This window comes from Biomphalaria glabrata, chromosome 15, assembly GCF_947242115.1.
Source record: "Biomphalaria glabrata chromosome 15, xgBioGlab47.1, whole genome shotgun sequence".
In the NCBI taxonomy this organism is placed as follows: domain Eukaryota; kingdom Metazoa; phylum Mollusca; class Gastropoda; family Planorbidae; genus Biomphalaria; species Biomphalaria glabrata.
The window spans coordinates 9,497,119-9,508,697 of NC_074725.1; the positions used below are offsets into that span (position 1 = coordinate 9,497,119).

At 32.9% G+C, this 11,579-nt stretch overlaps 1 protein-coding gene across 1 annotated transcript; it reads left to right on the top strand.

Moving 5' to 3' along the window:
• The first annotated feature begins 7 nt into the window (after positions 1-7).
• On the top strand, positions 8-11,483 carry LOC106051395 (putative serine protease K12H4.7). Its single transcript, XM_056013324.1, has 12 exons — positions 8-187; positions 1,298-1,407; positions 2,082-2,263; positions 2,568-2,701; positions 3,094-3,189; positions 3,983-4,124; positions 4,855-4,969; positions 5,886-5,975; positions 8,359-8,470; positions 8,909-9,002; positions 9,467-9,675; positions 11,076-11,483. The coding sequence occupies exons 1-12, from the start codon at positions 67-69 to the stop codon at positions 11,189-11,191; spliced, it is 1,521 nt and encodes a 506-aa protein (XP_055869299.1). The 5' UTR covers positions 8-66; the 3' UTR covers positions 11,192-11,483.
• The last annotated feature ends 96 nt before the right edge of the window (positions 11,484-11,579 follow it).

Consider the following 11,579-nt stretch of genomic DNA (forward strand, 5'->3'; position numbering starts at 1 on the left):
AACGGAAACATATCACATGATCAGCTTGATAACATGACCAACTGTCTTATCATGTGACTGGACATCATGGTATCTAACAGTGTTTTACTCGGTTTTGTACTCTGCACTATTTTATATCAACAATGCTTTGCTTATGTACCTCGCATGTTACACGGAAGACCTAAAGGAGGTTTAGTGGGAACGCCTGGTAAGTTTGCATTTCCGATAATTTCGTTTGTTTTTTCCCTGAATTTTTTAAATAGATCTAGATCAACTCTTCAACTCATCTTAATAATTGTCTACGTACTACTAGTTCAGTAGTTGAAGTTGAGTACTAGCGATCTAGATCATCTCTGATCTAGTCTAAATTAAATTTAAATAAATTACTTAATAAATATTTACTAGAGTAGAGTAGATCATAACGATCAGAGATGTGTAAGATTACTCTGTGTCTCTATTACTCTAAATCTAGAGTCTAGAGTAGAATTTAGATAAATTTGAAAGTATCATCATAAGATTTAAAGTACTTATCATAAAAGCTGCTTTAACTTGGTACACTCTAGTGACTCTACTACTAAGCTCCTCTCTAGTCTATGAAAACAGAAAAAAACACCATAAAGAATAATAAAGATTTAGGGTTAGGGTTAGGGCTAAAGCATCCTGAATATGCCACTGTACAGTAGCATTGTCGCCCACCATAATTTTGAAAATAACTTGGCAAGACAACCTGAGCATAATACTTGCTCAGATTATGTCATGTCAGGTCCTGTTCACCACATGAAGGATGGCTTGGTCATGTCTTTTTATGGAGGACAATGAACAAATTCCCAAAGTCATCCTCTATGAGAAACTTGCAACTGACGCAAGCAGAACTGGTCACCCCATCTCCGGTGTGTGGATATAAACAAAACGGTTTTTAAAGCAGTGAACATAGTTTATATAGATGCTTGGAAAGACATAGACTGCACAATGTGGAGAGAAGTATAGATCTGATAACGACACTAAATGGACAGCAAAGTAGAAATGATCTCAGCTGACAAAGAAAAGTGACTGACTCCTTTAAGGCACAGCCAGGTTCTGCTTTTACAGGTAAATTATGCAGGTGAATATCTGCCTCTCCAAAAAATGGCTTTATAGCCATATTGAGAAATGCTCTAAGAGATGAGCCATAGTTGTCATACATTTAAAGGCAGCCAAAAAAAAACAACTTATTGAAAGCTAGTTAGAACTAGGATTGCCAAGAGTTTCAGACTTCATCCAACACTTTGTAAGAAATTTGTTTAAATTTCTTGTATTTAAATTTTTGTTACTATTAAAGGTACAAAGCACCACTTGCTGGGAGAGACAAGACCAAAACTGCCCCCTGAACAATGGTTTATTCAGAAATTAGATCATTTTAATGGTGCAGATAGCAGAGTCTGGAAACAGGTATCAAGATGCTTTTAATAAATTCCTATCTCTGTAATACAATCATGTTATCTTACTTATCCAATGACCTGGCATTTAGAATAATCAGAATAATTAACTTTAGTTATAACAAAGATGATTGCAATTTCCATTACTTCCATATAACTGCTAATCTAATTAGGTTACCTAAGCTGATAAGAATTTCAAGTTGTGTATTGTGAATTTTTTTTTACCCAAGGGAGCCTTATCAGTTCTCTTTAAGCCAATTTTAAATAGATATTAGTTTTACAATCTTAAGTACTGATCAGCTACAAGTCTTTAGAGTTGATGATTAATGTGGCTTGTCTTAGGGTTAACCCTAAGACTACCTGAGCATACAGTCAATTTTAGTCAACAATCACAGAGGAGTGGCTCAACCCAATGAAACAGAGCTATATACAAAGAATTGACCATGCCAAACAAACTGTACAGTATTAATTTCCTCCCCTATCAAAGAGCAATCTACGATTTTCCAACTAAGAACAGGACAGTCAGCTTTAAATTATCACCTTAACAAAATAAACTCCACTAACTTCTTAAAAAATGCTTATCTAGTGCTTTGTCTCTAAATCTAATATTTTGGCTACCGGTACATTGAATATAGCAAATTGTATACCCTGTAGAGTGACAGAGCTAACTTTACACCTTTGTTGCAGAGATATTTTGTCAATGACACCTACTACAAGCCTGGCGGACCTATTTTTATCCAGATTGGTGGTGAAGGTACAGCTGACCCAATCTGGATGGTAGAGGGCTCTTGGATCAAGTATGCTAGAGAATACAATGCCTTTTGTGCCATGCTGGAGCATCGTTTCTATGGCAACAGTCATCCAACAGAGTAGGTTCCACATAGCTTGACATTATCATGGAACAATACTTAATATATATATACTGCCAGTTAAAAAAAAATAAATTTTTGTTAGTCATGAAGTAGAGAGGGGTGGGGATAGAGAGGAGGGCAATGATCTTTTTCATTAAACATTTCACATTGAAATAGAAAAATATTTTTAGGGAGGATAAAAAACTTGTTATATGAAAAATATAGCTAATAAAAATTATTAACTATTTGAAATGTGTGTTTTTAGCAAGAGTTTTATTTCTATGGGCATGTTTCATTTTTTTTTTCCTTGTTATTTTTTCAGTGACATGAGTGTAAGTAATTTACAATACTTAAGCAGTGAACAAGCTTTGGCTGATCTGGCTGCTTTCATTGTTGATCTGAAGAACAATGTTGATCCTACTGCCAAAGTCATCACATTTGGTGGGTCTTATCCAGGTGAGTGGGTCAAAGTTTTGCCACTCTTCTCCAAAACGTTTTAAATAGATCTATATAGTATCTTAAAGTATATTTTCAAATAGTCTATTCTCCTTATAAATTTAAAGCCTTCTCTTTGTTTCAATGTATTTCTTGTTCTTTTTTTTTTTTTTTTTGTTTGTTTGTTTCTTTTTTCATGTCAATAAAACTTAAAGAAAAAAAAATTTACAGAAATGCTTCCATTTGGAAACTTGTTGAAATTAATCTTGTATTGAAACAAATTTAGATATTTGAAATTGTTATAAAATGTAATTCTTCATTTTCTTTTTTCTATGTTGTACTTTTATACAGTTCGAAACGAAATGTTCTACCAAGAATTAACTCTCATATTTAAACTTATACTTGATTTCTAGGTTCTCTGTCAGCCTGGTTTAGGTTAAAATATCCTCATCTTGTTGATGGTGCAGTGGCATCAAGTGCTCCACTTCTATCTGAGATTAATTTTATTGGTAAAAAAATTTTGTTATGATACTGATAAAGTAAACAACCTATTTCAGACTTTGGCAATCTATAAGGCAAATTATGTAAAGGTCATCTGGTCTATGGAAGATGGTTTCATGTGACCAGCACATTAATAACAGTTACCCATCAGACATTTTTTTTTTTACTGGAAGGTGCTCTCGATTTGGTTAACAAAAGCAATATGAAGACACTCTTATTTCCTTTGTAGAATGTGAAATTGAAATTCACAACTAAAATTGCTAGCTGTTTATCTTTGTGAAAAGCTGTGAATGTCGGTACTTCAAGTTACAAGATCAGCGAAGATAAAAAAAAAAGCTGAGAAAAAAAAAAGCAGGCAACTCTGCAACAGACCCAACAAACCAAATTCCAAGTCCCATTGTTCATTGCGATTCCAACCCAAGACTGAGACTGCTTGTCAGTCAAAATGTCTTTCAAATTATTTTGTCTAACATCACATTAGTAAAATGTTGTAGCGTTCTAGATTCATGTCTGATTAATAAATTGGAAACCTCAACAGTTGATCTTATAACTTGCTAATGAAAGCATTTACCCTTCCCCCATTTCATGTATTCAAAGTCCTCATTTCCAATCATTTTTTTTTTGGTCATGATGAAGCATATGCAAAAAGAACCTAACTCAATGTCAGTATTCAGAAAATGAGAGCTAACTCCAGTATGAGACTCTGAGATTAGTTGTAATACTTTATATACTTTCCCATTTCATTACTGTCAGTAATGAAGAAATGATAGTTCTATTTTGTTTGCATTTCCTTTGGACAAGAATATCTACAAGTTGTCACAGACTCCCTTAGGACCTACGATGGAACGGATGCTTGTAATGAAGCCATAAGGAAAGCCACAGACTCTATAACATCAGCTTTGAAAACAGCCGAGGGCAGAGTACAAATTAAACAAAGTTTTAGGTTAGTATAATTAATTTTTTTTAAAATATAAGAAACAGCCTGCAATATAGGCTTGTAAGGCTTTCATTATGTTTATGTTGACTTGCTTGTTTTAGCATATAACAGTTTTTCAAATGTAAACTAAACATTAAAATAAAATAAATTTAGTCTGATTATTAAACAAACTTTAAATTTTCAAAAAGTCAAACAGAAATTGTAATTGTTTAGAATTTTAAGTTAAATATAAGTAATTATTTAGTCTTAGTTACATGCAAGTATTTTACATTTTATCTACATCATTTTGATATGTATTCTTTAGCTTTGAAATGCTTTGTTTTAATATTCTTGGGCTTTGAAATGCTTTGTTTTATATTCTTGGGTTAAGTTTTTGTTAATATTCTTAGGCCCAAAAAAAATGCTATGTTTTTATATTGTTGGGTTTTGTTTTATATTGGTGGGCTGCAACTGTCCTTATGCCCCAATTTAATTCACCTTAGTCAAGATACTACTTCAACCATAACAGTACTCTGTATGGCAGCTGGAAAAAAAAACAAAAACAAACCAGTATGCTATTTTTCTATGGCACAGCTCAGCAGCAAAAAGCTGGCTAGATGAAGAAGAATATTTTGGGGCTATTAAATGCTATGTTTTTTTTTGTTTTTTTTTTTTTTAAGTTTACAACATAGCATAGTTCTGAAAACAAAGTATGTTTAGCTAATTGGCTACTAAAATATGCTATTTTGTTCCAAAGGCTTTGTGATTCTATTGATCCCAGTAATGAAAAGGATATTGCCAACTTGTTTTCTACATTGTCTGGAAACTTTGAAAATGTTGTTCAATATAATAAAGATAACAGAGCGTTTGAGGTGAGTTGAACTTGGGAACTAATTCTGTGTAAAGGATCCGGAAGTCAGTGTTAAAAAAAAATCTTTACAATTTTCAAGCTGAAATTGTGATATCATCTCTTTTTCTTTTTTTCAGGATTCAGTTTTATTCTGTTTACATTGTTAATGATTATTGTATCAGTCTTTTTTTTTTTTTACTTTCTCTTTATCCTTTCCCATTAGGACACAGAAAGCTACCTCCTCCATCTTGCCAGACTGCAGCAGGCATGCTTGCATTCTTCAATGACATTTTTTTTTTTTTGCAACACCATGTCTTTGTTGACTTTCTATTTTTTTTTTCTTTACCCCCCTCAGCCTATCCTCTATTAATATTTTAAAACTTTATTCTGCATTCTGATTATCACAACAATTTTTAATAACCAGTTATGTATCTGAGATAGATTGTGCAGGGGGTTTCTGTATCAGACTGCTGTCCACACAGTTCTTCTTCTAAAGGGATGTTTTGGAGCCTGTGTCTTTTCGGGGCTTCCCAATATAGTATGCAGCTTTGGAGGACATGGTTGGCATTCTCTAGTGACACTTCACATGTTTTATTAATTTTAGTTTTAGTTAATTTCTGCTTCTGAAGCATGTGTTGTCTCATTTTAGTGTGTCCTGATTAGAGGAGTCATTAATCATGTTGGGATAGCTTGTAATTTGCATCTTATCCTTAAAATTTCCTTTCCTGTGCCATGTATTTTTATTTCAGTTATGATGTAAAATCGCTTTTTGCATTAGAGATTTTTCATAAAATGGTGAAAAATCTATAAATAATCATTTTGTTGTATCCGATTTGTATAAGTATTGATGAAATTTATACATTTTTAAAACATAAATTATGTGCACTTTTTTTTAGCACTGTAGAATCATTATTATTGAGTATTAATATCTTCTAAAGGGTGCTCAAGGAACTAATATTACAATTGACACTTTGTGTGGAATCATGACTGACCAAACCATTTCTGATCCTGTCCAGAGATATGCTAAGGTAAGTCACTTAGTGGTCTTTAAGTTTCTAAAGTTTCAGAACCATTAATTTAAAATCAACCTCATGATAGTTACTGTCTCAGGCACAATGAATCAAAAAATACATTCAATGTAAGCTGTAATAAAATGTGCATATAATAAAATACAAAAGTAAAGTTCCCCTTTCAGACTTGGTGGTCTATAGGGCAGATGATGTAAAGGTCATCTTTTTCTGAGACTTACGGTTAACATGGTTGTCATATGGCCAGTACAACTACCAACCGCCTTTACTTTTCCTCAACTAATGTCAGGTACCCATTAGAGCTGAGCGGAATCAGAGGCGCCCGAAGATCCCAAAATTAAAAATCCCTGTCTTCACCAAGTTTTGAACCCAGGACCCCCAGTTCAGAAGCCAAACGCTTTACTGTTCAGCCACCACACCTCTGTATAATAAAATGCTATCCCACAATTCTCTCATTTCAAGGCCAAATCGATTGGACTGTCAAATAACTTTCCAAACAAAAATACCAATGGGATCTATGCAATGTAAAAAATACATGTCACTAGGCTAATGACAGGCTTTTTTCAAACTTTAAAAGGGTAGGAGACCCCACACCCCTTCAGCCTTAGTGTAAAAATTGACTGGAGTCTTATTGTGGGGCTTGCTTGCGTGCAATGCCAAAAATTTGTTAATGGGCGGTGAATAAATTAAGTTTCTGCTCATTAACTAAATTTTCTACTACTTTTGGTTTCTCATATTGGATTGATTCCTACATAACAGATGGCACCCAAAGTGGTTTGTCTCAGACAGTCAAGTGCTGCTTACTATGCACCATTATCAACTCAGCAGGTCTTTTTTTTTGTTTCATGGATAATGCTCACCTGTATTCTGGAAGTTTCTAGTTCAGGCTAACTCAATGATGCTGTAGACATATGGTGTGGGTGTATCATCATCATCGTCTTTCATAGGGCCTCAGTAAAAACATGCCACTCTCCACGGTCTCTTGCTAGTTTTTTAATGGCTTCCCAGCTCGTTCCTGTCCTCTCGGCTACCTCTACTATACCGTGTTGCCATGTTCTTTTTGGTCTTCCTCTACGTCTTGTTCCCTGAGGGTTCCACTCTAAGGCCTCTCTAGCTTTGTTGTTGATATCTTTTCAGGGTGTGACTAATCCATCTCCATTTCATCTCTAAGATCTGCACCTCTATATTTTTCTGTCCACTCATCTCCCACAGTTTGGTGTTTTTTACTTTGTCGTACTAGTGTATTTTTAAGATATTTCTCAGACATCTGTTGATGAAGGTCTGTACTTTTTTTGTAGTTGCTTCAGTTGTTCTTCATGTCTCTGCACCATACTGTGGGTGTATCTGGATACTCAATAATAATAGTGAAGATTAATGAAGATTAGAATGAATTATTCAAATTAAACCCAGAGTAATGAAAGTTGTTAGACCTAACGTTAAAAAAAAATATTTAACACTGCTCTTTGACACACATGTAAGTTTAACAATTCATGGCTTTTACAAGCAGCTGTTCAGAATATTTTGGATTCTTACTTATTTGTTTATACCTTCAGTGAAGTAGTTAGCACATTCTCCTCATTCATAGACCATTGTAACAATCTTAGATGGTAGACCTGACTACAAAATTATTTTGCTACTGTGGAATTTTCATGCTTTCTTTCAAAGGAACTTTAAAATTGACTGCAACACCTTATCATAAATGATTGTAATGTTAGGTCCTTTCATTTAGGGACTGATCATATCTGGATTAATTCATTAAAAAATTTTCTTATTATTTAAAAAAAACATTGATATCCACTTGTTTGCAATTTCACTTACTATTTCAATAATTGATTGCAGTTTTTTTCTTTCCTTTAATATGTATTTCTGTTTGGTATAAGCTAAACAATATTTAATTGTTCTAGTTGTTTTTTTAATTTCTCTGTTTTTTTATATATTAATATCATGCACATTTAATTCTATTTTTTGACTTCATCTCCATTTATTAATAATGTATGGATGAAATTTCACTGGCTGAGAATAACATTGTAATTCTTCATTCCTCTCTCTCTTTGGCTATGGATAGAACATCTTTAATGTCTGCCTTTTCTTCTTTTTCCTGCTACTGTTCCCTGAAGGAAGGTCTTTGAAGTCCCAAAGACTTGTAGTATGGCTAAACAGTTTTAGTTTGTTTTGTTTTTTTACAATAATTAGCCGGTTTTTGTAGGGTCCAATTGCTGTAGTAACCCTGAAGATTGTTTTAAATCTATCTTGTATATCATTTGTACACCTTTTATTTCATTCTAGTTTTGGTTTACTTACAAGCTGATTTATAAATTATCAATGCATATAATTCAATACTCTTATAGTATTTTTAAGTAACATTGGCTGTGTTTTGTTACAGGTGAATAATTTACTACTTGACGTGTACAAACAGCCTTGCCAGGATTACAAGTATGACAAAATGATTGATACTTTAAGGCAAACCTCATGGACATCTAGTGCATCAGAAGGAGGTAACAGTGGTCAAACTTTTAACAGCAATGTTTAACTTAAGAGAAATTGTTTTAGTGCAAAAATAATAAAGAAAAATAAAAAATAAAATCTTTGACTAATAATGATTACTGTAATCTATTTTTTTAAGTTTCATATTTTTAGATTTGATTCTTATTCAGTTGAAATCTTTCAAAACAGTTTCTTCAGTTCATTATTTATTTTTAAAGATGAAAATTTTGACAATTTTTTTTTTCCACAATTGACAGCTTTTAACAAAATCGAAAAAAACAAATTTTGCTAGCCTGTGTAACAATCTTTCATTATGAAATGTCTTAGAGAAACCTATTCAAACAATAATTACATGCTGATCTCCATTTTTTAAAACCTTAACTTTTGAAGAACTAATTTTTTGGTCACTGTTGATCTCATCTATGTTTCCTCTCATTAACTAATGACAGGTCGTCAATGGACATACCAGACCTGCACAGAGTTTGGGTGGTACCAATCATCTGATGATGTCAGGCAGCCATTTGGTCACTCATTCCCCATAGAGTAAGTCCAAGCCTTTAAAGAAGTGTTCTAACTCTATGGTCTTAGTTCCAATTTATCATGGTCCAGTACTTTACTTTGGATTATCTTTTGCTAGTTCTTTACTTTGGATTAACTATAAATAGTTCCATTATATTCTTTCTTCTCTCTATCCATTATCAACTTCAATGGCATTTTTTCTGTATTCATAGTCTTTTTTGCATACATAAATCAAAATAGCAAAACATGAAGTTTTTTTCTGTTATGAGTTCAAAGGCCATTCTAAAAAAAATGTTTTTATCTTTCAATTGAATATTAAAATTAACTACTCATGCCATGTCTGCACTTTCAAATATTGTTGATATAATGAGACATCTTTCTTCACTAATAAGACGCATGTACAATATAAACAAATAATTCTCCAATTAATACAATTTAGAAAAAGTCATTAACATTTTTTTCCTTTTCTCAACCTTTTTACTCTGCAGTTTTTGGATTGAGCAATGTCAAGATATATTTGGCAACAATTTCAATATCACCATGATCAGTGATGCAGTCAAGAGATCCAACACCGATTATGGAGCTCTCATGATTAAAATTTCCAAAGTGCTCTTTCCTAATGGCTCCATTGACCCGTGGCATGCAATGGGAGTCCTAAAAGATTTAAATCCTGATGCAAGAGCAGTTTATATTAATGGTATGTGAGATTGTTGTTTATCACATAATGTTTTGACAGTGCTGATTAACTGAAGAGAACAGCACAGTATTTTTCCTTGGTACAGTCTGCAAAAGAGCTTACAGCTCAGTTGCAAAAAGCTGGCCTTTTTATTTCCCATGATGCCTTTGTGTTTAGGGATCCACTGTAAAGTGATTGTGATGTTGAATTTTGATATCTTGTGATGGATCAAAGAGATTAATGTTGTCAACTCTCTTGGGCTGGATGAGGTGTTATTGGTAAAGGCTTGCAGAGTGGATTGGGAGTCTGTAAAGACAACAATATCTTATGGTGACTGTATTGCATCACAAAATTTGTTTTTGACTGTCTGCAATGCTTTGGTGAATGTCTCAAGTTCAGCCTGGAAGTTTAAGCAGTAATCATCACAGGGTGCACTTATTCAAAGTGTTTATTTTTGGGGAAGACCAGTAGGGCACATTGACTAGCATTGATAGTGGCTTTGAAGGCTGATCCTTCTGTGTATATACGGATAGCTGTCTGTTTTAGTGTGCTGACATAAGACTGATATAGAATTTCTATACTTTTAATATACACAATAGATGATTGGTTTTTAGTCTCTGTCCTATAAAGAAGTTAACACTATTAAGGCTCTAAGTTAACTGTCTAAATATGTTATTTATTATCTAGACCTTGCTCTAAATTACAACATTTTTCATGTGGGGTGCACAGTCCTTCCCTTTTGGTATGCTAAACTACTTTTGGTGCATGACACTCTTAAAATGCTGCATTCTACATCTTGACTGAAGGTCTTGCATTATTCATATTCATACATTCTTAATGCCTCAAAATTACTTTTATAAAAACAGGAGAAATATAAAAAAATTATTATTTAAAAAAAAAAACAACGCTTATGTATGGGGAAGAACTCTGCACTTACAATCATATATCTCAATAATGTAGAATCTGTTTCCCTTATTCAATATCAAACAATATAATTAATTGACTGATGGGTTAATTTTTTTATTGATTCATGTTTTGTTTAGTACTTGTGTAATAAATAATTTTTGAAAGTTTCATCTTGATCTGGATTTGGTATGTGAGAAATAATGTGTACAATTATTTAAACCCTACATATTAAGCCATATCTGTCACGTCTGTGACTACTGAAGGATTCATTTCCCTTGTTGGAATCAAACAAAATAGTTCATTACCACTAATTAATTGACTAATTGGTTAATTTTTGTATTGATTCATGTCTTGTCTATGCCGATGAATAATTGTGCAAAGTTTCAACATGATCTACGAATGGGTGTGGGAGAAATAACATGTACAAACTTTTTTACCAGGCAGAAAGAGGTGAGTTGGTATAAGCTTTGTAAAAACAACTTTCTTATGAGTGAGAGATTTTTTTTTCTCTTCAGGGACAGCACATTGTGCCAACATGTACCCAGACTCACCAGATGACCCTCCCCAACTTGTTCAGGCCAGGCTGGAGATTTTTATGCAAATAGGAGAATGGTTACAAGAAAAACACTAGACTGAAATATTTAACTAAACCTCCCTAGAGATTAAATGACATGAGCCTGTAAATTACAAGGTCACATTCCTGTTTTGTAGATCTACATACCTGTAAATGTTCCATATAAACTTTTATAGCTGACATGTTTTAATGACAGTAATGCTCTGTGTATTGATGTTTGTTGACAAATTTATTTATTTTTTAGTGATGCAACTATCACAAGTATGATTATTGCTTAGTATGTAAGAATATTGTGGATCAATATTTTGTTTAGTTGGCTTTTAATAAAGTTTTTATATTTTTCATTTAACTTTATTTTGCTTTCTTTGACTTGATGTAATGTGAAATGGAAAGGAAAGATTGAAAACACTTGCCTATCAATTTTTTTATATTTTTTCTATTCACC

What these genes read in the sequence shown, in the direction of transcription:
- LOC106051395 (XM_056013324.1), top strand. Translation starts at nt 67, where the DNA reads ATGGTATCTAACAGTGTTTTACTCGGTTTTGTACTCTGCACTATTTTA. An exon ending in AGGTTTAGTGGGAACGCCTG is followed by an intron (nt 188 to 1,297) that starts GTAAGTTTGCAT and finishes TTACTATTAAAG; the next exon opens with GTACAAAGCACCACTTGCTG. An exon ending in ATCTGAGATTAATTTTATTG is followed by an intron (nt 3,190 to 3,982) that starts GTAAAAAAATTT and finishes CCTTTGGACAAG; the next exon opens with AATATCTACAAGTTGTCACA.